This window comes from Vombatus ursinus, unplaced genomic scaffold (assembly GCF_900497805.2).
Source record: "Vombatus ursinus unplaced genomic scaffold, bare-nosed wombat genome assembly UNPS02009173.1, whole genome shotgun sequence".
NCBI classification, from domain to species: Eukaryota; Metazoa; Chordata; class Mammalia; order Diprotodontia; family Vombatidae; genus Vombatus; species Vombatus ursinus.
This window is the reverse complement of record NW_020948951.1, coordinates 1,185,169-1,210,076: the sequence shown is the minus strand read 5'-3', so window position 1 is coordinate 1,210,076 and position 24,908 is coordinate 1,185,169. Positions and strand designations below refer to the sequence as shown.

Below are 24,908 nucleotides of genomic sequence, written 5' to 3'. Positions count from 1 at the left end.
TGTGTGTGTGTGTGTGTGTGTGTGTGTGTGTGTGTGTGTGTGTGTGTGTAAGACACAAGAATTGTGTAAGACACAAGAATTGAGTTTCCTGTAAATCTGGAGAAGGACTGCTGATGTCTTTGACTCTGGTTATTTCCTAGCTGGCATAACTGAGACATTTCATCCATGCCTCAGGGAGCTACTGCTTAAGCTCTTCCCAATCATTCACCTCCCTTCTTCTGTCCTCCCCTCCTCCCCTTCTCCCCCAGGGATGGGTGGATGGACCTGTCGGCAGATTGGCCACAAGCTACCTGAGTTTCACGTATTCTTCCCTTCTCCAGGCTGATCCCAATTTTGGTGAATGGGATGAAGTACTCTGAGATAGACATCATCCTGCTCAAGGTAGGGGTCTTGGGGGTGGGCTGGAGGTGCCCTCAGCTCTTGGGAAGTGATGTATCCTTCTTAGCCTGAGTGTTCTTTGAAGGTTTCATGTATTCATACTGTCTGATCCCAGGAGGCTTGCTCTGAAAGGGGGAGAGGGGTGGCAGGAGGTATTGGTCTGCCCAGCAATATCACCCTTGCTGGGCCTTCCCCACAGGGGGACGTGGAGGAGGATGAGGCTGTTCCGGACAGCGAGCAAGACATCAAGCCTCGGTTCCACAAGTCTCGCACGGTGACGCTGCCTCATGAGGAGGAGCGGACTGAGGACCCTGAGGATCCTGAGGAGGATGACGATGATGACGATGACACCTTGTCTGACTGGAACTTGAGTGTGTTGGGACTGGTGTTAGAGGTGGGGAAGGGGCAGGGACTGATGCCCAAGGACATTTTCCCTGATGCAGTTGTCATCCCTGTTCCTGAGGTGATGACAATTGGGTTCATCTTGTCTGACCCTGTGGGACCTGAGAGGGCGGGGTGCCTGCTGCAGGGGGTGATTGCTCCTTTCCCTGGTTGTAGGGAAGTGCTCAGCAGCAGCATTGGACGTCCTGGCCAATGTGTTCCGGGAGGAGCTGCTTCCTCACCTGTTGCCTCTGCTGAAGGGGCTGCTTTTTCACCCTGAGTGGGTCATTAAGGAATCTGGAATCCTGGTCCTAGGAGCCATTGCCGAGGGTGAGAGCCAAAGTGGGTCGGGCAGCGCAGAGGGTAGGAAGCACCTGGCTTAGATGTACCCACCATTGGTGCCTGCTGAGGATGTATCCTCCTCACTTTTCCAGGCTGTATGCAGGGTATGGTTCCATACCTGCCTGAGCTCATCCCCCACCTGATCCAGTGCTTGTCAGACAAGAAGGCTTTGGTACGATCCATTGCCTGCTGGACACTGAGCCGCTACGCCCACTGGGTGGTCAGCCAACCGCCAGACATGCACTTGAAACCCTTGATGACTGAACTGCTGAAGCGAATCCTGGATGGCAACAAGCGTGTGCAGGAGGCAGCTTGCAGGTGATGCCACCACGAATCCCTTTCCCAGCCTGTGCTACCTGCCCTGGCACCTAGACACTGAACATTTAGCACGGGTGGTCTTAGGAGCTTGGTGGGAACGGCCTTTGAACTTGGATTACTGTCTTCCCTGGATATGATGAACAAGTTACTGTTTGATGTCAAACTGATCTCTGTTGTATTCATACTGTCTGATCCTGGGCATGCCAGTCCTCTTCTCTTGGGCATCCTGGCTACCTGGGCTTGCCCTTACCTCGATGCCCAAACCCTTCCCACAGTGCCTTTGCTACCCTGGAGGAGGAGGCCTGCACAGAGCTGGTCCCTTACCTGAGCTTCATCCTGGACACTCTTGTGTTCGCCTTTGGCAAGTACCAGCACAAGAACCTCTTGATCCTCTATGATGCCATTGGGACACTTGCTGACTCTGTGGGCCACCACCTCAACCAGCCCGTAAGTGTTAAGTGCCTGGGAACTCTTTAAGCTTCTTTCTTCACTCTCTCTTCTCCTTCAATACTCCTTTATTTTTTCATCCTCATTAGGAATACATCCAAAAGCTAATGCCCCCCCTGATCCAGAAGTGGAATGAATTGAAAGATGAAGACAAGGACCTCTTCCCATTATTGGAAGTGAGTGGGGAGAGGTGTGTGGTTGGTTGTTACCCTAGTTCCTCCATTCTCAGAGGAAGAATGGTTTGGGTTCATTTTGTCCATTCCTTGCCCCCAAAGCCAGACGTTTGAGTGTCTCCAAAGGTACTGTACACCTGATGTGTAGCATCGGACATCATGCCCACCTCTTGGGTTGGCACGGTGGCCAGGCTTGGTTAGCCCATCCCCTCACCACCTCTTTTCCTCCCCACACAGTGCTTGTCATCTGTGGCCACAGCCCTCCAGAGTGGGTTCCTGCCCTACTGTGAGCCTGTGTATCAGCGCTGTGTCACGCTTGTCCAGAAGACGCTGGCCCAGGCTATGGTAGGTCTCAGGCTCCTTGGGATCTTCTTGCCCATTCCTCCCCTCCCTCGGTCTCTCCTTACTTCTGCTCTCCGCTCCACAGATGTACAACCAACACCCAGACCAGTATGAGGCCCCCGACAAGGACTTCATGATTGTGGCCCTAGACCTCCTCAGCGGGCTGGCTGAGGGCTTGGGGGGCCAAGTGGAACAGCTGGTTGCTCGAAGCAACATAATGACTCTGCTTTTCCAGTGTATGCAGGTGAGTTGTCCTCCCACCCCTCAAGCCCTTCAATTGTTCACTTAGCAAACACTTAGGAGGGTTTTTAGAGTGTGACATCTCGAGCCAGCAGTTGAGGTATGAACAGGAATAAGACTCATCCCTCCCCCCAAGTTTGGTGTCTTGTTGAGGAGATAAGTAAGATAAATTACAAACAGAACCACGATACAAAGCCAAGTGTGTGGCTGGTAGAGTGGCATAAACAACAGGCTTTGTGGGAGGTCAGAGGAAGGAGAGATGACTTCCAGCAGGGGTGATGAGAGGGATGCCTGGTGGATGCTTTGAGTTGGGTCTTAAGAGTGGATAGGATTTTCTTAAGGAAGAAAGTGGGGAGGTAGACTGTTTTGGAGGAAAAGGCCAAAGTAAAGTCATGGGCATCAGTGAAACTAGCCATTAAGCTGGAGAGGTGGTTGTGCCCACCTCCTTGGACGCTGACTTTGGCTGTTTCCCCCTTTCCCCAGGACACCATGCCAGAAGTCCGTCAGAGCTCCTTTGCTCTCCTGGGAGACCTTACCAAAGCTTGCTTCATGCATGTCAAGCCCTGCATCGGTATTTGCTAAGGATCTGCTGCCCCTCACCTTATAGTCCATACTCCCAGCTCTGCCACTTTCCCAGGAAGTGTTGGAGAAAAACGATCACGGGGGTGCCATCGATCTTGTGTGTAGACATTCTGTCTAGCCCGAAGAATGCCTGGGGCAAGGAGAGCTTTAGGTTTCAGTCTTCAAAGTTGGGCCCGAACTCTGGCCACATTCTCCCCTTCCCTGTACTTCTTCCTCTGTAGCAGTGTCTCACTCCTAACTTCTCTCCTCAGCTGAGTTCATGCCAATCTTGGGCACTAACCTGAATCCTGAGTTCATCTCTGTCTGCAACAATGCCACCTGGGCCATTGGGGAGATCTGCATGCAGATGGGTGAGTGCTTAGCATCCCACAAAATGTTGGGGTAGAAGATGGAGGCTGGAAGTCACTGACTTCTTGGGGCCCTAATCATTCCCCCTCCCCCCCATGTCTCCTAGGGGCCGAGATGCAGCCGTATGTGCAGATGGTCCTCAACAATCTGGTGGAAATCATCAACCGCCCCAACACCCCCAAGACCCTGTTGGAGAACACAGGTGGGAGCCCAGGCCCAACCTGGGCAGTCTTTTCCCCACCCACCAATATGGGGAGCCAGTTTCCCCCCAGTGGGGGTCCCCCTTTCCCCTTAACCTGGGAGCCACATATGTCCCTATATCACTGTGCTAAACTAGCTGGGGCCAGGCCCCCAGTCCTCCTCTCCCTATGGTCTGGGGAAGAGAGAAATCCACAGGAAATAGCCCAAGTCTCTGGGCCACTGGCCCAGTCCAGCCTCCTTCCCCAAATAGGGGTCAAGAGACTGAGCCCCCACTGGGGCCTGAAACCTGGCACAGTTGATCTAGGCATCTTCTGTCCCCCCCCACTGGCTCGCTTAGAGTGGGTCTGTGGGGGCTGGGGCCAGGGCGGGGGTCAGTGCCCCCACCCAGAGGCCCTGCCACGTACAGTCCCGGGGCCACTCGGGGTTTCAGGTCGCCTGACGAGTCCCTCTGCCATTCCAGCCATCACCATCGGCCGCCTGGGCTACGTGTGCCCTCAGGAGGTGGCGCCCATGCTCCAGCAATTCATCAGGCCCTGGTGGGTGTGTGTGCTTTCCCCCCTGCCCCCCCCCAACCTGCCCTGATCCTGTCCCAAAGTGCATGTCAGCCTTCCATTCTGCCCCTTCTCTCCTCCTGCATCCTTCCTGTGATTTGTCTTCCTGACCGGGCCAGCGCTCTCTGAGCTGCCTGCCGAGCCTACTCTCCCGCTGCCCTGCTGCAGGTGCACATCTCTCAGGAACATCCGAGACAATGAGGAGAAGGACTCAGCCTTCCGGGGCATCTGTATGATGATCGGGGTGAACCCTGGAGGGGTTGTGCAGGTAGAGGGACTGGGGAATGGGAGGGGAAGAGGCTTTCCTACTTGGGAGCAGGGCAGTGGGGGTGCTGGCAGCCCCTCACAGCCAGAGTGGGTGGGGTCTTCCTTTTCAGGATTTTATTTTCTTCTGTGATGCTGTGGCCTCCTGGGTGAGCCCTAAGGATGACCTGCGGGACATGTTTTATAAGGTGAGTCCTGGGACTCCTGTCTCCTCTCTGCCTTGGGGTGTGGCACCTCTGCTATGTCCCTCCTCTCCCTCCCTCAGATACTCCACGGCTTCAAAGACCAGGTGGGGGAAGAGAACTGGCAGCAGTTTTCAGAGCAGTTCCCACCCCTGCTCAAGGAGAGATTAGCTGCCTTCTATGGCGTCTAGGTGAAGCAGGGAGACCACGCACTAGGTAAGTCCCAGGCTTCTGGGACCGGCAGGAGGATGGTCCTGGAGGCAGCTGGGGGCTGGGACGGGCAGAGGAGCCCTGCTGCTGACGCCCCCTCCCTCTGCTCTTGTTCCCAGGTTCCTGACGGCGTTGGGAGGGGTTGCTGGGAGCTCATCAGCATCCAGGTGTTGCAGTGCCCTGTCAGTGGGGGGTTAGGGAGGAGTACGTGGGACACAAAACTAAACGACTTCCCGTCTTCCTGCCATTGCGGGGGTGGGGGGTGGGGGGGCCTCCACGCTCATTCTACAAACCAGGGGCTTTCATCTCTGGCAGAAGCCTGAGCAGTGCCAGCCACACGGGGGGCGGTGGGTGGGGGGAGGACTCGCTGCAACAGGATCTTGTTTTGGAGGAGGAGGAGGAGGAGGAGGAGGAAGGGGAAACAAACGGGGAAAGGGAATTATTGTTGTGATCCGAGAGACACTGACACAGATGGTCTCTCGAGTGCGTACAGAGTAGGGTTAAAAAACGTTTAAAAATGAAAGGAAAAATAGAACAAGCAGCCACTATTCTGGTACTGCCCATCAGTCTGGCGGGGTGGGGGGTGTCGCTGTGGGGATTATGGTGCATCCAGATTGGTGGGAGGGGGCTTTGCCTGTTTCTCCCACCTTTTTCCCTGACTGCATGGTGACATTTAGAGTAGCGAATCCTGTGAGTTAGGCTATAATGACTTAATGTAACCTTCATCTAGAGTTTAAGATGCTTCTGTAATAGGTGCTGTGCAATGGTCCGAAGAAGGCCATGACAGAGGGTCCCAGCTGGCGAGAGCCCAGGGCTTTGGGGCCAGGGGTGGGGAGGGAGAAAAAGAAGGTACAGAGCCTCCTCTGGGCTGTCTAGCCCAGCCATTCATCCAGGAGGGGAGCCATTTCCTGGGCCCTGGGCCCTGCTACGCTGGCCAGCACTGTAGAGACGCATGCTTCCAAAGCCACTGCTCAGCGAATTCTCCTCTCACTGGTTGTGCACCTGTATTTTCGTGCTGCTGCTGCTGCTGCTGCTGTGTTTACTTCACCTTTCCCTTTCAAACCCAGTGGGGGGGGCAAGGGGGGAGGAGGTAGCAGCTGGGAGGGGGGGTTGGAGCATGTGGTGAGCCCTACGACCTGGGTTCACTGTCTCCCAGCCTCTGTCCTGAGGCTGCCCAGCAATCTTCCCACTGGGAGGAGTACTGTTTGCTTCTCTACCACTGTTGGTTCCCCATATGTGGATGAGCCCTAAGATACCTGAGTGTAACTGAATACAACTTTAGTATCTCTTCTTTCTCTCTCCTAGAAGTTTTGATAGGACAGTCTTAGGGGTTCCTTCCTGTTTCCTTTTCTGTCCTGTTATGGCCTCTTGGCCATCCTTTTCTTGTCTCATTTTATTTATCATTTTTGGTCCTGGGACAATGGCTGGAACCAGCTTTGGCAGTAGCCAAGAAAGGCTTTTTTCTGGATGGTTTACTTTGCTGGGAATTAAGTCAGCCAAGTGGTAGCAGCAGGAATCTCAGAGCCTGGTGAATCTGACTAAGAGGGGAAAGTGAAATGGATGGCCTGAAGCACTTCCACTTATTCATTCCCTCAGTCCTCACCAAGAGCCCAGAAGGGAGAAGTGGTTATTTGAGGTAGAATTTTGTAGGACAGGAACTTTCCTAAATGCTGCCCAGCCTGGACCTAAGGAATCCAGGTCTGGCGATTTTCCTGAGCCTGAGGACTGTCAGGGTCTTGGAGGACTCCAGATGGGGATGGGTGTAAGGGGTTGGGGGATTATGGTGAGGAGGGATCAAGTGTTGTATCCCCAGTGTTTTAGTAATGGGCTTTGATGGAAGCAAACTTAACTGGGAAGCATTCGCCCTCCAGCAGCTTTCTGCTCCCTCTTGTCTCCTCTGTTTTTGGATTTTGGTGTCTTGTCAGCCCTTCCCTAGGGGCTAAGATCTCCCTTTTTTCCCTTTCTTGGTTGATGCCCTGTAACTTCCGCCTGCCTTCCACCTCAGGATGGGGGAACCCTGTAGCTTTGAGTCAGGGCTTGTCTGTCTCTTCCATTTCTTCTTCCATCCCTCACTCACCATTTCAAGCGTGGTGTCACGCACATTCCTCATGTCAGCTTTTTAATTTAATTTTTTTAAAATCGCGTAAAAACTCGAGCAGGTCTCTGGGAGCCGTTTACAAATGTTTTTTTTTTGTTTTGTTTTGTTTTGTTTTTGTTTTTTGTTAATTTTATTTTAAAAATTCTGGTTATTTGGAGAGCCTTTTCCCCTGGGGTGCTGGAGGCATAACCTTGTAGCAATCCGGGCTGTGCCTTTGCTCAGCTCAGGGTGAGAGGTCCAGGTTTAGCCTCCGCGGGGCCCAGAGAAGGGGAACGGGGGAACAAGTTTTTTTTTTTTTCCAGATTATTTAATTTTTTAGTTTGTTTTATTTAAAATTTTCGGTTTTTTGCACAATGAAGGTAAAGCTCCATGATCCAACTTCCTCTGCCTCAGTTTGAGTTAGTTTCTGATTTCGGGAGTTCGCTTGGCCTGGGTGACGGTGCTGACTCTAGTTTTTAGCCTCCTGTCTGTTGAATCCTCGATTTGTACATTTGTAAATGTGCTGTAATGTTTCCTATGGTAAAACTGCTGTGGATTAGTGTTGAAGCAACTGCTTGCACCTTTGCTCCAATGAGATTTTTCTCATTTTATGTATAATTTTTTGTTGACTAAAAACCAGTTTCTTGTGACTCAAGTTTTTTGGCCTCCGCCTTTGTGTCTGCGCCTTCTCGGGATGACTAACGGGCCGACGTCTGGTGGGTTGGGGGGCCAGGGATTACCGGGGAGCCCGCCCAGAGGCAGCGGAAGTGAATGTCTCCCCTACTTCCGGCTCGTGACGGGCCGGTCTCTTGTGCTGCATCATCAGTCGGCGCCGGAAGTAACCCCGTGGTCCCTTGGAGACGAAATATTTGTAGCTGGGGCGTCGGCCCCGGAGCGGGTGACGGGTGGGAGGTGGGGCGGCTCCCGGGGAGGACCGTCAGCCCGCTCTCGGTTCTCACTCCCATACCCGGGCACCTTCACGCCCAGGTGCCCCCATAGCGCAGTGTGGTGCGGTGGGAAGAGCCCTGGATTGGAACGAGAAGAGCTGGATTCCAGTCCTGCTTTTGTCATTATACTGCTTATGTGACACTGGGCTAGTCACTTCCCTCGTCTGAGCCTCCCTCGGTGTCTTCCTCCGTAAAGTGAGGGGGTTGGATTAGGGGGCCCGCGAAGGCCTTTCCAACCCTCACCCTGTGATCGTATGCTCTCAGGGTGCTTCCCCCCCAAACTTGGTCCCCCAGGGTATCCTCTGGCATGGAGCCACCCCCCGACGACTCCCAGGACTGGGATGAGGACTGGGACCCTGAAACGGACCCGGATGCCCAAGCCCAGGAATACATCGAACGGGTTCTGGGCTCGCCCGGCGCGGCCCTGGCCCGCACGGTCCTGGCACCCCCGCCCCCGGTCAGCCCCAGGCCACCCCCCGTGGAGCTGTGGCGGGAGTCCCGGTGGTCCTCCGGCGGGGAGCCCGGCCCGGCCGCGTCCGGGCTGCTGGGTCTGCCGCTGGAGCTGATCCTGGAGATCTGCTCTTACCTGGAGGCGAGGCTGGTGCTGGGGGTCCTGCCCCTGGTGTGCCGGACCCTCAGAGACATCGTCCAGGACCAGGTTATGTGGAAGATCCGTGTGCAGAAGCTCCTGGGGGGGGCCTACCCCGTGGTGGAAGGTGCGGGGGCCGGGGGAGGGACTCGGGGCCTTCGGGGGTGCCGAGTTGTTTTCCTGGGCCACGTGTCTGGAAGGAAGGGGCTGAATCAGGTAGTGAGGCTGTGGTGGGGAGGAGGCTAGAGACAACGTAGACATCGTGGCGGGGGCCGGGTTCAGACCTCACTACCCCTCACCCCCAGAGGAGGACTTTGACTGGCCAGCTGCCTGCATCGAATTGGAGGAGCACTTGGGCCGCTGGGCGGACGATGGGCGACGGGCCGAATACTTCAGCTTGTCTGACGGCCACTTTGCCTCCATCGACTCTGTGCTCCTGCTGCAGGTGAGGACAAGGCGACAAGTCTCCCGGGTGGGGAGGTTGGAAGCAACCTGGATTTGAGTGGAGGATTTAGAGCTGCAGGAGACCTTAGCTATGATAACAGATCCGATTTCTATAACTTTGTAGGTTTGCGAAGCATAACCTCTGAGGGAGGGGAGAGCAAGTAATAGATGAGAAATTTCTACATTTGAAAGGTGAAAAAACTGAAGCTCAAAAATTTAACAATTTTTTTTGGAGGTATTCAGGGTTCAGTGACTTACCCAGGGTCATACAACTAGAGTTTAATTACTTTTTGAGCTCTGCTCCCCTATTACCTGTTGAACATCTCCACCTGTCAAATGAAAACTGAACTCATCATCTCTTTTATCTAAACCCACCCTTCTTCCTAGCTTAGTGTTTCTGCCAAGGGCACCAGCACCTTGAACTCTTCTCTCTCCATTACCCTCATATCCAGTTAGCTGCCAAGTCTAATTGCTACTACTTCCACAACAGCTCTCAGATCCAAGTCCCAGGCCCTCATCACCTGTTGCTCTGATGGTTACAATTCACCTCCTTGCCTCCACTGTCGTCCTCATCCCATCCACCCATGTCGCTCTACTGCTTGAAAAGCTTCGATAGGAGACAATGCTGTTTAAGCATTTAGAGCGAATCACAGAATCTTGTCTCTTGAGATTTACTGTATCTCATTCTTCCTCCTTCTGCATTCCTTCCCAACTATCCTATTTGCTGTTCCTCCAACTTGGAATTAGACCTTTACTGCACGTATTCCTCACCTTAGCTCCCTTCAAGTCATAGCTCAAGTGCCATTTCCTTTTAAAAAAAAAATGCCTTTGGTTTACTTTCACAGTCTATGATGAATGTCAGTATTCATACCCAGTGAGCTGGTTATTACTGGTTACCGGAGCCAGGATTTGAACTCCAATTCTAAGCATAGTGGAAAGAACTCTGGATTTGGAGTTGACGAACTTAATTTGTGACCTTGGGCATAGGGCTTAAATTTTCTGGGCTTCAGTTTCCTCATCTGTATTGTGATGGGGTTAGGTCAGATATCTCAAAGGTTATATCTAGCTCTTAAGTCCTGTCCTGGGACTGTATTCTATGCTTCTTATGGCCCTGGCACCCCACCTGTGTCCTCCTTCAGGGTGGGGCACTCTGTGTCTCTGGCTCCCGGGACCGAAATGTCAACTTATGGGACTTAAGACAGCTTGGAGTAGATCCAGGCAAGGTTCTGGTCAAGGCTCTGGGTACCCAGCGGAGCGGGACCCACAAGGTGAGAGCTTGGGAGCCAGGTTCTGGGGTGATCCTTCTGCTGGCTCAAGCCTATGCTTCCCGAATGGGACTCCATGCCCTGATCCCCCAATTCTCCAGGGCTGGGTCTGGTCCCTGGCTGCTCAGGATAACCGCGTCTGCTCAGGCTCCTGGGATAGTACTGTGAAGCTCTGGGACATGGAAGCTGATGGGCAGCAGTTTGGGGAGATCAGGTATGTGGTGGGCAGAGGGGAGGGAGTGATAAAGTTCAGTCCATGTGGGGATCGAGAAGCATGAGGCCCAGAGGGCCCAACTTCCCTTCCCCCAGCCCCATTCCTGTCTCCCTAGGGGCAAGGCTGCTGTGCTCTGTCTCTCCTACCGTCCTGACATCCTGGTCACCGGCACCTATGATAAGAAAGTGACTGTTTACGACCCCCGAGGTGGGTGCCCAGAATCCTGGGCAGAGATAGGAAAAGCAGGGTCCCCTGGTGAGTGTAGGAGAGGGCTTTGTCTGGCCAGAGAAGACACTTCCAGGGTTGAGACCCAGGAGCTCCTTGTACTAGCTGGGAGTGGCTGATAGTATTGTCAGTCAGGAATCAAGTCTCAGAAGGGGGCCTTCCCCCTGGGGCAGCTCGATGGCGAAGTAGATAGAGCACTGGCCCTGGATTCAGGAGGACCTGAGTTCAAATATGGCCTCAGACATATAACACTTACTAGCTGTGTGACCCTGGGCAAGTCACTTAACCTCATTGCCTAGCCAAAAAAACAAACAAACAAACAAAACAGAAGGGGGCCTTCCCAAGAATCCACCTGGCCTGGACCTGGAGCCCTTGGGAGGGCAGAAAGTCACCAGCTATTGTAATGCCTGATCCACCCCTGGTACAGCGGGCCAGGCCCTGGTGAAGAGCCGAAGGTTGCATTCAAGTGCTGTGCTGGCCTTGTCAGCTGATGACCAGTACATCATCTCGGGAAGTGAGGACCGAACCTTGGTGGTGTTTGAGCGGCGGACCAACAGTGTCCTTCAACGGCTGCAGGTGCTGGGAGCAGGTGCTGGGAGCCAGCAGAGCTGGGGGGTGGGGAGTGGCTCCAGGGCTCCATCTGTGGTGGGGAGGAAGGGGGGGGGAAGGGGTGGTGCTCAGCCTCTGAGTAGTCCTGGGGGTGGGGTGGAGGGCAGGGCCTGATCTTTCCTCCTCTGAGCCTTCCTCTTCTTGCCACCAGCTGGAGTCATACCTACTGTGCATGTCTCACCGAGAGCCCCAGCTCTGGGCTGGGGACAACCAGGGCCTGCTCTATGTGTTCGAGAACCACGGAGGCCAGTTCAAGCATGTCAGGGTGTGGTATTTCTCAGTTCTCCTCACCTTGGCTCAACCTCTTCCCTTGCCCATTTCTCTTCTGGCAAATAATCTCCCGAGGTTTCAATGTCTTCCTCTGTTAAATGAAAGATTTGGGCTGGGTGATCCCTAAGCCTGTTTTTTTGTTTTTGTTTTTCATTCTAAGAGTTGGGAAAGGGGATGGGCAGAAGGGCCCTAGATCAGCAGCTGCCCTGTTAATAGGAGCTTAGTTGGGAACAGGGTTAAGAGGGTGTGAGGAGAGCAGGGGCCTGGTGTTGGGTGATAAAAGCCCTGCATGTCCCATCCCTTGTGTCTCTTCCCTGTAGTCCTTCGATGTGGGGCATAGGTCACAAATCACTGGCATTGAACATTCCTTGGGGTCACTTTATACCACATCCACGGACAAGACCATTCGGGTAAGCACCAGTTGACCAGGATCCCCAAATTGAACTGCAGACCCTTGCCTCCTGACCCTGAGCCTAGTTTCTCCTCCCCAGGTACATGTGCCCACTGACCCACCACAGACCATCTGTACCCGAAGCCATCACAATGTTCTTAATGGGGTAAGGCCCCTCTTCCCAAGCTCTGCTTTGCTACAGCCTCTACCCCTTGCACTGCAGTAAGGTTTCTCTTCCTGGTTTCCTTCTGCCAGGTCTGTGCTGATGGCAATGTAGTGGTAGCTGCATCCGGGGGTCTGTCCTTGGAGGTGTGGCGATTGACGCCCTGAAGTAGGGGGGCCCAGAGGACTGGGTCTGGCTGAGGCATCTTTGGACCTGTGCTGCTGTTCACACTTCCCCCATCCCCTGATATTGGGGACCATCCCAACCATCCAGGTGTCAGACCTGGTTCTGTGGTGCTACCAGAGTACCCGGCCATTTTCTCTAGTGGCTGGGATCATATTGCTCCCGCTGTGCAAGCTCATAGCTCCTGACTGGGGATAAACCCCATCACCCAGGACCAGAAGAGTGTTGAGGGTCCTTCCAGTGAGGGCTGGGCCTCATTCCCTCCCTTCCCCCCACCTCCCTGTTATTTATTATTGGAATATCCCTTTCTCCTGCTGTTGAGGCCAAAGCTCAGGAATAAACCCTTTGGATGATTCCCCGCTGCTGTGACTGTGTACTGCCGGGCTTCCGCCTGTGATGTGGTGCCTTCGTGGCTTCATGTGCATGGAGATAGTGTGTCGGTGTGACTCGCTCCTGGGGCTGTCACGTCTGACTTTGCACCTGAGACAGTGTTTGTGACCACATACATTCGATCACAGCGAACTGGATGGCAGCATTGGGCCTGTGACACGAGAGACCGTGCAGTGGGTGGGTGTGAGACGCATGTATGGACACCCAGGTCCTTGGGAGGACAGCAGTTCTTGGTTCTCTTTCCCAGATATGAACTCAAACTCACACACAGAGCTGAAGACTTTAATAAGACCTGACCCATATTTTCCTGGGGCTCTCAGACCCTCTGGAATTGAAGGGATGGGAGAGGAGATCAAGGGGTCTCAAGGTGGGGCACAGGATGGGAATGTCTCAGGATTCAGGGATATTGAGCAGTGAGGTGCTGTGGGGTGGGGTGTATCTCAAGCCATGGGGACCTGCTGCCAGGGCACCTTAGGACAGGAAGGTGAGGAGTCTCTTGATAGGGGTGTTGAATGAGGAATTTGAAGGGAGGAATCCAAGCGTGGGGGTGTCTAAAGACACAGATGTTCCTTGAGAGGGGGTCACAGGATGGTGCATGGCTTCTTCTCCTTGAAGGGGTTGACAGCAGCTGGGATGCCCATGAGGAATGGGTCACTCTTGGCATGTTCCACACAGTACTGCAAGAGCTCCCCTGCTGCCTTGGATACCTAAGGCCAGATCAGGGCCTAGCTAGTCACCAGGGACCCAGGCCCATCCCCACTCCCAGCCCATCGTCTCCCAGTCTGAAGCCCTCACCTGGACACGGTCGATGCCGGCCTCCATCCGCAGCTGCTCCACTGCCCGGCGTGCTTGGCCTATGTCACTGCCACTTGACATCCTGCTGGACGTCTGCCGTGTTGTTGAGAGGGAGTTGGGGCTGCCCAGATGCAATCAAGCTCCCCTGGCTCCTTGCAGCAAGAGACATCAGCTGTCAGCCCCCACACCCCAGTCACTCCCAGACCTTCTTGGGCTCACAGCCTTGTCCTGCCATTTAACTGTGTGACTGCACCCTGCCCTGCCTCAGTTTTCTCATCTAAGAAATGAGAAGATCTCTGCAACCTTTCCTAGCTTTAAATAGTATGTTTCCCAAGCCTGCTTCCTTCATCTCCTTTCTTCCTCCTGAATCACCCTGGCTGGCCCAGGCCTAAGACTGAGGAGAAATGGATCATTTCCTGGAAGGCAAGAAAGGCTAGGCGAGCGTTGAATGTGGACTCAGGATCCAAGTCTCTTTCCTTCTCTGGGCCTCAGTTTGTTTGTAAAATAAAAATATTGGACTAAATAATTTTTTAACCTTCCTATGCTAAATCTTATGAGCCTCACCTCTCCAAAGAGAGAGTTCCTCTCTCTGTCAGGGTCTGGTTCTGGTTAGTGCCCAGGGAACAATGCAGCCTCCCCCATCCACTAATAATAGCCCAGCCCCCTGGACTCCTAGAGTCTAGGCTGTCCCTTTCTTCCTTCCCACCAGTGCCTTTGAAGCTGGGACACCTAGGGAGTGAAATGTCACTGCCAGGAAACAGCAGCAGCTGCAGTGGCTGTGGGGTGGGCGATCCCTTTGAGGGGTGGGCAAGGGATGAACGTCACAGGAACCTCATCTGTCGGGCAGGAACCCAGAAGAAACCTAGTGTTGGGGGTCCAACCACATAACTTGATGTCTCAGGATCCTTCCTGATTTTATGGATCATGGGATATCACAACCAGAAGGAGTAGAGAGCACCTCCGTGGTGGGTCTCCAAAGTAGAGGCCATGCACTCTTAAGGGGGCTGTGGCATGACCCCATCTGGTACATGACCAGAGGAGTGAGAAGATGGGTTGCCCTTCACCTTCCCCTCCATAAGCAATCATGGGCTGATTTCTAATACATCCATACCAAAAGAAAAATAATCTGAGTATAATAAGGGATCCTTTTCCTTTTCTACTATGTACATGAAAATGCTTGAATTGGTGTTGGGGAAATTCAGAATAAATACTCTTCTGCCATCTTTCCCACCGTGTCCCACCACTGACCTCTTGTGGCCTCACCAGGTTCCTGACCCTCAGGGTGGTTCTAACCTCATTCTGACCCAGCCAACCTGTGGCACATGTGATTGCAGGCCAAGGCAAGGCTGTGCCACCAAGATCCTCTTATGGTCAGACCCTACTTCCCAGGAAGGAGAGCCACCTCTCTCCTCTTCCCCCTTCATTGTCACTGAGTCACTGAGGATAAGAATATGTTGTGGTCCTTTTAACCCTAAGGAACTTCCTTATTCCTGGCACCCAAGTTGACATTCACACTCAAAGCCACCCCGTAGTACTGAATTCCTCTCTTACCCCACATAACCCATCAATAGTTGTCTTCTTTCTGCCTCTCACAACAATATTTTTGTCTCCATTCACCCTTGCTGGAGCCCTTCAGCCTTTCACCCAGAGTTTTACCAATAGCTTAACTGGCCTTCCTACCTTATGTCTGTCCTCTGCATACATAGCTGCCAGTGATTTTCTCAGAGCACAGGTCAGACCGTGCCACTCCTTATTCAATAAATTCCAATGGTTCCCTGTTGGACCATGTGATCAAAGATTATGTTTTTTAAATTTTCATTTTTGAATAAGTGTTATTATGTATATGTTATCACTGTGGTGGGGGAATAAGGACTGTGATTTTCATTCTTATGGGAATCCTCTAGGTAAGGAAATTCCTTTTTCCAATGCAGGTTGACTCAGAGCACCTTGATGTTATGTGACCTGCCCATCATCACAGAGCTGCCATGTGTCAGGACTTGAATCCAGTTCTCTATCCACTATACCGTTATTTGTTGTTGTTTCAGTTGGGTCCAACTCTTTGTGACCCCCATTTGGGGTTTTCTGGGCAAAGATACTGGAGTGGTTTTCTATTTCCTTCTCCAGCCCATTTGATGAGGAAACTGAGGCAACCAGCATTAAGTGACTTGCCCAGGGTCACCTAGCTAGTTAGTGTCTGAGGCTGGATTTGAACTCGTCTTCCTGTCTCCAGGCCTGGTACTCTATCCACTGTACCACCTAGCTGCCCTTATATATTATACATCTCTATATAAATAAATTTATATATAGAGAACTTATAAATAAATATACACATATTGGGACTATACGCTCAAACATTTTTGATGGGCAAGATGCATGGTATCAAGAGGTTTGGAGACCATTGATCTAGTCTATGTGTCCAAACATTGTTGACTGATGAGGTGTGTGATGTAACAAAGTTTTGGAGACCATTGATCTAATGTGCAACAGAAAAAGATCTGAGTTTGGAGTTAGGAGACAGTGGTTGGGCTCCTGGCTGCTACCTAGATGCTGTGTGACCTGGACAAGTCCATCAAGCTCTCTGAGCCCCAATTCCTTCATAGGTGATAAGCCTTTCCTTGTTTTTAGCTCTCCACTATCCTTATATAAGGTGTATTATTTTATGCCTTGGCATGGCTAGCAGCAGACAGAGCGTTAGAACTGGAATCAGGAAATGTGACCTCAGATACTTTAGCTGTGTGATCCTGGGCAAGTCACTTAACACTGTTTGCCTCAGTTTCCTTATCTGTCATGGAAAAGGAAATGGCAAACTGCTCCAGTACTGCTGCCAAGAGAACCCTAATAGGGTCATGAAGGGTTGGACTGAAAACAACAACCCAGCTTCTCTGGTAGACTGAACTGCATAAAGGCAGGTATAATGGCCTGTCTAAACTTTCCCCTTTCCTAGCTCAGTGCACTGCCATACAGCAGCCGTCTGCTTTGCTGAGTGACTGATCTGTGAAATGGGCAGATGGGGCTAGAAGATGGATCGCCAACGTGACTTCTACCTTCCAGTCCATGATTTTACAGAGAGGGTGACTAGAGACCCAAAGGGGCAGGATCTTGAGCAAGTTTATTCTGCTCCTGAGCTGTGAGGAGGCCTTGGCCATACCCAAGCCAAGAGAATCCGCACCCTGTGCATCTCCTAGACAGGATGCAGAGGCAAGGAGCGCCCCCCTGCCTCGTGGGACCAGGAACCAACGCGGGTACCCTGGAGGCTCTCTGCGGGCGACCGATAGAGGGCGGGAGAGCGTGCGCGAAGCTCCCCAGCTTCGGCGGCATCCGTAGAAGAAATGAGAGTCAAGAAAAAAGGGCAGCTGAGCCTCCGTCGCCACGTGATCTGCAACATTTCCGGTCCTTCACCATCTCTATTCCCCGGCCTCACTTCCTCGGCAAGCTGGGATCGCGCTAAGCCCCAGGTGAGCCGAGGTAGGGCCGGGCGGCCTGACCCTGACCTCCAACCTCCCCCGGAGGGCGCATGGAAGGCTCCCCGGAGGAGGAGGGTGGGGAGGGGCCCGGGCCGCGACCACCCCCGGGAGTTGTGGACGCCGTCCTCAGGCACAGCTCGGCGCTGCCCGTGGAGGCCGTCCAGGTGCGGGGCTACGACTTCAACCGCGGCCTGGACTATGGCGCTCTTATGCGCGCCTTCGCCACCACTGGCTTCCAGGCCACCAGCTTCGGCCGCGCCGTGCAGCAGGTCAACGCCATGGTGAGGGGGTGGGGCTGGCCAAAGCCCTGGGTGAGGGAGGGGGCGGGGCTGGAGAGGAGGGGGGGGTGAGGACCGGGGAGGGGGGGGGGGGGGGGGGGGCTGGAGAAGAGGAGTAGGTAAACGCTACTAGGGTCCTAGGAAGAAAGGGGGACAAGGTGGGGCCGGTCAGTGTCAAGAGCATTGGGAGAGGAGTGGGTGAGGGAATGAGGGATAATTGCACTGTATAGAAAGCTCCCAGAAGGGGAGACCCAGCACTGAAGGAGCCAACCACATAATTTGATATCTGTGGGTCCATGGTGAGAGCCCGGGAAGAGAGGGTGACCCAACCCTGGGGTAAAGGGGAACTTCAGACTTAGGGAGATCATTGCTGGGGTGAAGCATGAAAGGGCAGTGGGACACTGAGGAGCCCGTCAAAGCATGAGAGAAGCTGTTGGCAACAAGGTGTTCAGTGGTGAACAAGTGTTGAGATACAAGCATGTGTCACTGTGTATACCTGTGCCCAATACAGAGTTTAAGGGATCAAGTCAGGGGACAAGTTCAAGTCTCCCTTTATAATTTTGGGTTGGTCTTTTATCTTCACTAGGCTTCAGTTTCTGAACATCTTTAAGTGGGCCCTGCTTCCCAGCAAATCCAGGCTTTAAGTTTAGAGAGATATCACAGTCACTCCACCTTCTCTCCCAGATTGAGAAAAAGCTGGAGCCTCTTGGGGAGGAGGAGGAGAACCACACAGACTTGAATCCAAGCCGTCGGCCAGTGAGCGGCTGTACCATCTTCTTGGGCTACACATCAAATCTCATCAGCTCTGGTGTCCGAGAGACCATTCGTTACCTGGTGCAACACAACATGGTGCGGGAGAGTGGCTTTGGTCAAGGCCTGGAGACCCCCAGGAGCTTAGTGAAAGATCTCCTTTGGCTGGGAGAGGAGTGGGTTTGGGGCTGGGGCGGGGACTAAAGTACCACCTAGGCCAAGGGTGATTTCTGCTGATTCTCTTGGGCTTGGCCCTGCAGGTGGATGTTCTGGTGACAACTGCAGGTGGTATAGAGGAGGATCTGATCAAATGCCTGGCACCCACATATCTGGGCGAATTTTGCCTGAAGGGGAAGGACCTGAGACAAAATGGTATCAATAGGTATGGGTGAGGAAGGCGGGAGGGACCACTGTGGAGGTTTCTCTGCCTCAGAGCCTTGAAGTGACTGATTCTTAATCCTTCAGGATTGGAAACCTGCTTGTCCCTAATAACAATTACTGCAAGTTTGAGGACTGGCTGATGCCGATTCTGGACCAGATGGTTCTGGAGCAAAATACAGAGGTGGCCACAGTTGGGGGAGTGGGATAGAGGGCGTGGGTCAGGGGTCATTGGGGAGGGCCTTCACCAAGGGACCAAAGGGGTGGGGCATCCAGGGATTGGGAAGGAAAATGTTCTTTCAGGTCATCAGACCCAAGGGTCTGTCCTTTCCTAGGGAGTGAAATGGACACCATCGAAGATGATTGCACGATTGGGCAAAGAGATCAACAATCCTGAGTCTGTGTATTACTGGGCGCAAAAGGTATGACCTATTAGCGAAAAAGGTGTGGAGTGTTGAGGTTTCTGTCCAAATATCCCTGAGGCCCTGTCCCTGTGATCTTTGAACTCAATGCACTTTTCCCATTTTTTTTCCTCTTCTCCTTTGGCCCAGTGGTTGGGGAGAGAGAGTATGGACGAGGGAGGGAGTCTTGTATCCCCACCCTGTTGTGACTTCTGATTCTACTCTCTAGAACAACATCCCAGTGCTAAGTCCAGCTCTGACAGATGGATCTCTTGGGGATATGATCTTCTTCCATTCATATAAGAACCCAGGGCTTGTACTGGACATTGTGGAAGGTGAGCTTTCCCTGCACCTCCTACGGCCTGACGGGGGCAGGGTAGTGTGGCATGAAAGGGGAACCATGCTTCAAAGAAGGTGGTGGCATTGGGAAACCAGGAATCACCAGTAAAGCCTAATTCTTTTGCCCAGATTTACGACTCATCAATGCTCAGGCTATCTTTGCCAAGCACACAGGCATGATCATTCTCGGGGGAGGCTTGGTGAAACACCACATTGCCAATGCTAACCTCATGGTAAGGCCACCCTACAGGGCCAGCTGTGACAGCTGGACATCTTTCTCTCTGCATGTCAGGGACTCTGTGACTTGTTTGACAGTGCTGCTCTCTCTTCTGGAATGTTTCCACCAACCCGGAATGTTCTTGTTCCCCACTGTCTTTGAGTCCCCATATGTTACTGTGAAAGTCTAAGAGTTCTATATAATGGTAAGACTATGGGACTTGGAGATAGGAGAGACCTGGTTTAAAATCCAGCTTCTGACACTTGCCCTGTGACCCCATGGATCAGTGGCTTAAGCTCTGAACCCATCCTCATCTGTCAAATAGGGTTATTACCCATGGTCCCTGTTTCACCAGTGCTGCTCTGAGGATTGAGAGAGATGTGTCTAAAGCACTAATGTGATTGGTTGAGTGTCAGCTATACCCACGCTTCCCTCATTTCCCTTCATTCTAACCTATTCCAACAGAGGAATGGGGCTGATTATGCCGTCTACATCAACACAGCCCAGGAATTTGATGGCTCAGACTCTGGGGCCAGACCAGATGAAGCTGTGTCCTGGGGCAAGATCCGAATGGATGCAAAGCCAGTTAAGGTGGGTCTGGTCTCAGGCTGCAGTGTTGGGGGTGGGAGGTAGTCTTGGGCCTCTAGTTATTTGGTTCTCCCTTTCTTCTAATCTCCTCCCCCAGGTCTATGCTGATGCCTCTCTTGTCTTCCCTCTGCTTGTGGCAGAGACTTTTGCCCAGAAAATCGGCGCCTTCACTCCTGAGAAGAACAATGACTGAGCAGCTAGTTCCAACAAGGACCTGGAAGCTGGGGTTCTGGGTTCTGACCCCTCCTATTTATTGTCTCACAGTTACTCCCTAGACATTCCCAACTTTCATGGTGCCCCAGCCAAGGTCAGCAAATCCATAGGCCTGAGATAAAGGTCTCTGTATGTGGCAGGTAATGGTACCGATTCCTAAGGCCAATAAAATCCATGCGTCCCATCCAGGTATGTCTGTGCTGCCCTTCAAGCTGGCAACTCGTCCTCCGCTACAAATGACTCTTCCCGCCAGCACTGGACGTTGCCTTCTGAGGCAGTCAACAGGCAGGGCTCGGTGGGGTGGAAGGCCAGGGACTGGACCACGCCTCGGCTCACAGGCAGAGTCAAAGCCAGAGTGCCCTGTGACGTAGAAGAAAAACTGTAGTGAGAAGGAAGAGAGAGGAGCAAGGTGCTAGTCACTGGGGGCACTCACCTCCACGAGGTCCCAGAAATAGACGTTTCCATCCTCCGAGGCACTGACCACATGGGTATCTCGCTCACTCAGGCAGCAGTCCACCTTGTATTCATGATTCTTGTGCCCTGTGTACCTGAGGTGGAGAGATGTCAGGCTGGCCCCTAAGAGCTGGAGACTCCCCACCCCTTGCTGCAAGAAACGTGCATTCGAGGCTCTCCTACCGTAGCCTTACTCTGCCTTATGTGATGCTCTCCTCCTTTCTCTCTCAGTTCTCTGTGCCTAGGCCTGGAATGTAGTCATTTCTGTCTGGCTTTGTTGAAATCCCCCTCCCTCATTCATTCAAGGCCCAATCCAGGTGTGACCTCGAACCATGAAGCTTTCCCAGACTCCCCTGGGAAAGTCATCTTTGGTGCCTCTCTCACCATCTCATGTTTTATAATTGTATGCCTGTTATCCCCCTTTGCCACAGCTTTCTTTGGGTCTGTTTTCTGTGCCTGGAGAGGTTTGTACACAGGAGCTTAATTCACATTGAACATCAGGTAAATAGAAGAGAGGCCAGCTGCTTTGTAGGCTTACTCTCCCAGCAGCTCCCCTGTATCTTTGTCCAGGAGTCGAAGGGAAGAGTCGAGGCTGGAGATGAGCGTGCACTGGCCATCTTTGCTAAAGCACACACAAGTGATGGGACCTGTAAAGGGGGCAGGGTGAGGATCAGTGCTCCCAGCTATGCCCTCCCAGGCCCCTTGTGCCCTGTATACTCACTTCCCACATAGTCTGCGTACAGCTCTCCCATCCGAAGGTCATAGCGCCGTGAACGTCCATCCACAGAACTGGGGAGAGATACAAGAGGAGGGGCTTGGGAGGGTCCAGGTTTTGTTTGGTCTCTGACCCGTCTCTTCCCTACTTTGGCACTCACCCTGCTAAGATCTCATGGTCTGACAGCTTTATACTGGATATACCATCCTTGGCTTCATCTAGGGTCTGGACAGGGTCAGGTCGTCGTGAGCGGCAGTCCCAGCATCGGACACTTGAATCGATAGAACCTGGAGCCCAAACCCAGCTCCCAGTGAAGTGGAAGCAGGGGCAGGACCTAGGTTGTTGAAGCTTCCCCTACCCCCACAACTCAACTTACCAGACACAATCATTGTGGCTTCTTCATTGAATTGCACAGAGTTCACCTTCTGGAAAGCCAGCATGGGATGGGGGTAGAGGAATGCTTGGTCAATGTGGGTTATTGTATGAGGCTACGAGACCCACCCAGAACCAAGCAAGTGTGGTTCAGGGAAGTGTGGGAAGGAGCAAAGGAATGATTTGGTTGTGTAGGGTTTCTTGGGAGAAGTGGCCCCTAAACTGGACTTTGAAGGCAAGGGAGGCATAGCATGGTATGGTAGAAGACAGCTAAGTGAGTAAGGTGCCACACATCAAGTGGAGGGTAGTTCAGAGTTTGGAGGAATTACATGCAAAGGACTCCGAGCACGGTTGGTGGAGTAGGGGGTGAAGAAGACTAAGATTCTCTGGGGCCATGGGCCAGGAAGAAGGCAGGGAATGGGGCAGCCTCGGATTCCCCTTCAGTCCTTCCAATCCCTACTCTTACCCCTGCGTGGCCCCGGAATTTTCGGAGGATCTGGCCTGATGCCACATCCCAAAAGAGAACAGCTCGGTCACTTCCTCCAGAGCACAGGCGGCTGTTGTCAAATGAGCTGGGAGAGTAGGGTGCAAGAATACAGGGATCACTGGGGTACAGGAGGTAGCTATAGGAAGGCGGAGGGTGGGGACTGGTTTACAGTTTATGGGTACCTAAAATTTGGGACAAAAGGAGAGTTCCAACTGCCATGGAACACCTGGGGAAGAGGAAAGGGCCTCGGTGAGGTGGCACCCGGGCAGAGCCTCAATAGAAGAGGCACATTCTGGGACCAGCTCAGGAAGGAATGGGGGGTGGGGGGCCTCACCCCGCAGCATCCAGCACCTCTGCCCCGTGGCCGCTGTAGGTCCGAAGCAATGTCCCTCGCAGTGGGTTCCACAGGCACAGTGACTTGTCACTGCCACAGATCAGGCAGTATCGACCATCCACTGTTCGGAAGGAGAGTCCGAGCCCTCGCCTCACTCCTCCACTCCCCCCGGCTTCTTCCCCACCTTCCTTCCCTCTCTCCACTCCTCTCTCCCTCCCGCCTCCCCTCCTTTCTCCCCATTCCCTTCCCACCTCCTCCTCTCCCTCCCTCCCCCTCTTCCCTTCCCGGCCAGGGAGAGCACAGACCATTGAAGCGCACGGCCCGCACGGCTCCCTGGCGGCAGGGCAGGCTCCGCACCGATTTCCGAGGCAGCTCCGGCTTCGTTGGCCTCGGCTCTGGGAACGCCATGTTCGGGGCGGTAACTGGAACGAAAGTGTCCGAGTCTTCAGTGTTACACCCTAGAGGATCCCCTACGATTAGGGAGTTGTATGGTACCGGAAGTGCCGGCGAAAGGGGCGGGGTCAGGACCGGTGGTTCGCGTGTCTTCTCTACCCCCCTCCCCCGCCGCACACCCCGCCCCTTCCCGGCCCGGCAATGTCCGCGAACAACATGTCGGACCCCCGGCGGCCCAACAAGGTGCTCAGGTGAGAATCCAGCCCCGTCTCCACCCCCAAGCTCAGAGATTTCCGTATAGTGAAGCCTTTTCCATAACTGCAACCTGAGCTTAGAGATCCTATGAGGGAAAGCTATTTCCCTAGACTCCTCACCTGGGGAAGCTTGGCTCTTTGACTTCACACCCTACGCTTAGAGATCCTTATCTGGGGACACTGGCTCTTTGACTCCCCAGGCTGCGCTTAGAGATCGGAGGTAGGCAATATGGTTATGTGTCTCCCCTGCGCTTGGAGATCCTGGGAGGAAAAGCTATTTGACTTGGCTCGATTTTCTGCTTTCAGATCCCAGGCTGGGAAAGCCGACCTCATGACTCGCTCCCTGTACTTAAGAGATCTGGGGTGGAGAAAGTGATTCCTCTTGTTTCCTTACCCTGAGCTTGGAGAACTTGGGCAAGGAAAGCCTATTCAATGATTCTCCTCCCTGGGCTTCGAGATGGGCTGACAGAGCCCCTTTCCGTGTCACCTTCGTGTTCCCAGGTACAAGCCACCTGCCACAGAGAACAACCCGGCCCTGGAGGATCCGACCCCGGACTACATGAACCTGCTGGGAATGATCTTCAGCATGTGCGGCCTCATGCTCAAGGTGCAGCCCAGGGACAGGGTGGGGAGGGTCAGTCAGCCTCGGTGAGAAGACATGCCCCTGGGGTGAGGATTCAGGCCTCGGGTTTGAAGGGTTCATGGTCAAAGAGGGAAAGGACTCCAGCCCAGCCTGATTCATTCTGCTTTTCTTCTCCCCAGCTGAAGTGGTGTGCCTGGATTGCTGTCTACTGTTCCTTCATCAGCTTTGCCAACTCTCGAAGCTCTGAAGATACCAAGCAGATGATGAGCAGCTTCATGTAAGCCCTGGTGGGGGGTCCCAGTGTCGTGAAGGAGGGGCGGTGTGCTTGACCCCTCCTTTCTTCCTTTCTCCTCACCTGTCAGAGAATTCAAAGAGCTCCAGTTCTTCCTGGGCTGCTTTGCAGCCCCAGCCTCACCCTCTTTCCTCCCAATCAGGCTCTCCATTTCTGCTGTGGTGATGTCCTACCTCCAGAACCCCCAGCCTATGACACCCCCGTGGTAGCCACCAATCTCCTAGCTCTTCAGCCTGGACCTCAGAAACCTAGGGCTTTTACTATTGGTTCCTGCGCCAGGATAAAGAAAAAGCCAGAAACTGGTTCATTCCTCACTCCTGTGTTCACCTCCCAGCCTCTGCTCCAAATCTGGGGCCTCAGACTATGAGTCCACGGTGGAACGTCCCCACTCTGACCTTACCTCCGCTGAAGGACTGCCTGTTCTTGGGCCCTGACCCTGTCAGTGTCCCCCAGCCCCAAATTCCTCTCCAGCTTCCCTGCCCCAGGCACCTTGGGCAGAGGAGGATCCTGCACCTCCAGCCTGGCCCCTCGCCGCAGTGTCAGCCCACCCCCCTGGGCCAGGGTCCTTCCCAGGAGGCCGAGACTGGGGACGGACGCCCCCGGGCCGAGGCAGACCGGGCTGGTGCCGCGGCTGGGGGTGCGGGGCTTGACCGCTTGTAACTACTCGTAGCAACCAATACAGATGGATGTGTAAGAAAGTTTCTCCCGGCTCTGCTCCTTCTCCGCCTTTTCTCTCGGGCCCCGCCTCTTCCGCCCCCTGATTGGTTGGTCGGGTGACGAGCCCGCCCCCCCCAGCGGGTCATTGGCTGGGCCTCGGTTCCGGGGTCCGGCTCGGACGGAGAAAGGGGTTATAGGACCGGGCGGCGGTGCCGCCGG

General features: G+C 53.6%; 6 protein-coding genes and 2 non-coding genes across 9 annotated transcripts in view; 6 read left to right on the top strand and 2 right to left on the bottom strand.

Moving 5' to 3' along the window:
- Positions 1–7,691, top strand: part of TNPO2 (transportin 2) — a 12,282-nt gene extending 4,591 nt beyond the window's left edge. The window contains exons 10-25 of one of the 2 annotated variants that reach the window (XM_027850865.1): positions 321–381; positions 578–749; positions 937–1,089; positions 1,194–1,419; positions 1,695–1,866; positions 1,956–2,042; positions 2,277–2,384; positions 2,467–2,625; positions 3,105–3,192; positions 3,455–3,553; positions 3,658–3,753; positions 4,213–4,288; positions 4,472–4,571; positions 4,681–4,755; positions 4,833–4,965; positions 5,079–7,691. In XM_027850865.1, the coding sequence (XP_027706666.1) occupies positions 321–381; positions 578–749; positions 937–1,089; positions 1,194–1,419; positions 1,695–1,866; positions 1,956–2,042; positions 2,277–2,384; positions 2,467–2,625; positions 3,105–3,192; positions 3,455–3,553; positions 3,658–3,753; positions 4,213–4,288; positions 4,472–4,571; positions 4,681–4,755; positions 4,833–4,940 (1,780 nt within the window). In that variant the 3' untranslated portion in view covers positions 4,941–4,965; positions 5,079–7,691. Of the gene's footprint in view, positions 1–320; positions 382–577; positions 750–936; positions 1,090–1,193; positions 1,420–1,694; positions 1,867–1,955; positions 2,043–2,276; positions 2,385–2,466; positions 2,626–3,104; positions 3,193–3,454; positions 3,554–3,657; positions 3,754–4,182; positions 4,289–4,471; positions 4,572–4,680; positions 4,756–4,832; positions 4,966–5,078 lie in introns of both variants that reach the window. The other variant, XM_027850863.1, reaches the window with a different exon arrangement.
- LOC114035285 lies at positions 422–492 on the top strand. Its single transcript, XR_003568208.1, has one exon. It is a non-coding gene; the product is annotated as a small nucleolar RNA SNORD41 (small nucleolar RNA).
- LOC114035284 lies at positions 1,547–1,616 on the top strand. Its single transcript, XR_003568207.1, has one exon. It is a non-coding gene; the product is annotated as a small nucleolar RNA SNORD41 (small nucleolar RNA).
- Positions 7,692–7,947: 256 nt separating the features above from the next.
- On the top strand, positions 7,948–14,047 carry FBXW9 (F-box and WD repeat domain containing 9). The gene is given in 11 exon segments (XM_027850866.1): positions 7,948–8,256; positions 8,259–8,699; positions 8,878–9,017; positions 10,156–10,284; positions 10,383–10,495; positions 10,611–10,702; positions 11,148–11,296; positions 11,481–11,594; positions 11,920–12,009; positions 12,091–12,156; positions 12,246–14,047. Coding segments are annotated over 11 exon segments (1,428 nt in total). The 5' UTR covers positions 7,948–8,237; the 3' UTR covers positions 12,321–14,047.
- GNG14 (G protein subunit gamma 14) lies at positions 13,293–13,656 on the bottom strand (the record flags this gene model as incomplete). The annotated part of the gene is given in 2 exon segments (XM_027851276.1): positions 13,293–13,509; positions 13,511–13,656. Coding segments are annotated over 2 exon segments (348 nt in total), but the record flags the coding sequence as incomplete, so codon positions are not given.
- A 2,904-nt stretch (positions 14,048–16,951) lies between the features above and the next one.
- Positions 16,952–20,337, top strand: DHPS (deoxyhypusine synthase). The gene is made up of 9 exons (XM_027850942.1): positions 16,952–17,266; positions 17,948–18,112; positions 18,274–18,395; positions 18,479–18,575; positions 18,727–18,813; positions 19,022–19,127; positions 19,261–19,364; positions 19,814–19,939; positions 20,034–20,337. Exons 1-9 carry the CDS (start codon positions 17,036–17,038, stop codon positions 20,127–20,129), a joined length of 1,134 nt encoding a protein of 377 aa, XP_027706743.1. The 5' UTR covers positions 16,952–17,035; the 3' UTR covers positions 20,130–20,337.
- On the bottom strand, positions 20,167–23,650 carry WDR83 (WD repeat domain 83). The gene is made up of 10 exons (XM_027850943.1): positions 23,552–23,650; positions 22,816–22,932; positions 22,511–22,631; positions 22,156–22,261; positions 21,694–21,742; positions 21,478–21,604; positions 21,324–21,391; positions 21,141–21,249; positions 20,583–20,697; positions 20,167–20,509 (listed from the first exon to the last, which is right to left on the bottom strand). Exons 2-10 carry the CDS (start codon positions 22,916–22,918, stop codon positions 20,357–20,359), a joined length of 951 nt encoding a protein of 316 aa, XP_027706744.1. The 5' UTR covers positions 22,919–22,932; positions 23,552–23,650; the 3' UTR covers positions 20,167–20,356.
- On the top strand, positions 23,051–24,734 carry WDR83OS (WD repeat domain 83 opposite strand). The gene is made up of 4 exons (XM_027850944.1): positions 23,051–23,154; positions 23,659–23,764; positions 23,920–24,017; positions 24,175–24,734. The coding sequence occupies exons 1-4, from the start codon at positions 23,105–23,107 to the stop codon at positions 24,239–24,241; spliced, it is 321 nt and encodes a 106-aa protein (XP_027706745.1). The 5' UTR covers positions 23,051–23,104; the 3' UTR covers positions 24,242–24,734.
- Positions 24,735–24,908: the final 174 nt, after the last annotated feature.

Coding starts and splice junctions, on each gene's coding strand:
- DHPS (XM_027850942.1), top strand. CDS start 17,036: ATGGAAGGCTCCCCGGAGGAGGAGGGTGGGGAGGGGCCCGGGCCGCGA. Junction 17,267..17,947: donor TGCAGCAGGTCAACGCCATG/GTGAGGGGGTGG, acceptor CTTCTCTCCCAG/ATTGAGAAAAAGCTGGAGCC. Junction 18,113..18,273: donor ACCTGGTGCAACACAACATG/GTGCGGGAGAGT, acceptor TTGGCCCTGCAG/GTGGATGTTCTGGTGACAAC.
- WDR83 (XM_027850943.1), bottom strand. CDS start 22,918: ATGGCGTTCCCAGAGCCGAGGCCAACGAAGCCGGAGCTGCCTCGGAAA. Junction 21,392..21,477: donor GACCATGAGATCTTAGCAGG/GTGAGTGCCAAA, acceptor ATCTCTCCCCAG/TTCTGTGGATGGACGTTCAC. Junction 20,698..21,140: donor ACAGGGGAGCTGCTGGGAGA/GTAAGCCTACAA, acceptor TCTCCACCTCAG/GTACACAGGGCACAAGAATC.
- WDR83OS (XM_027850944.1), top strand. CDS start 23,105: ATGTCCGCGAACAACATGTCGGACCCCCGGCGGCCCAACAAGGTGCTC. Junction 23,155..23,658: donor CGGCCCAACAAGGTGCTCAG/GTGAGAATCCAG, acceptor TCGTGTTCCCAG/GTACAAGCCACCTGCCACAG. Junction 24,018..24,174: donor CAGATGATGAGCAGCTTCAT/GTAAGCCCTGGT, acceptor CCTCCCAATCAG/GCTCTCCATTTCTGCTGTGG.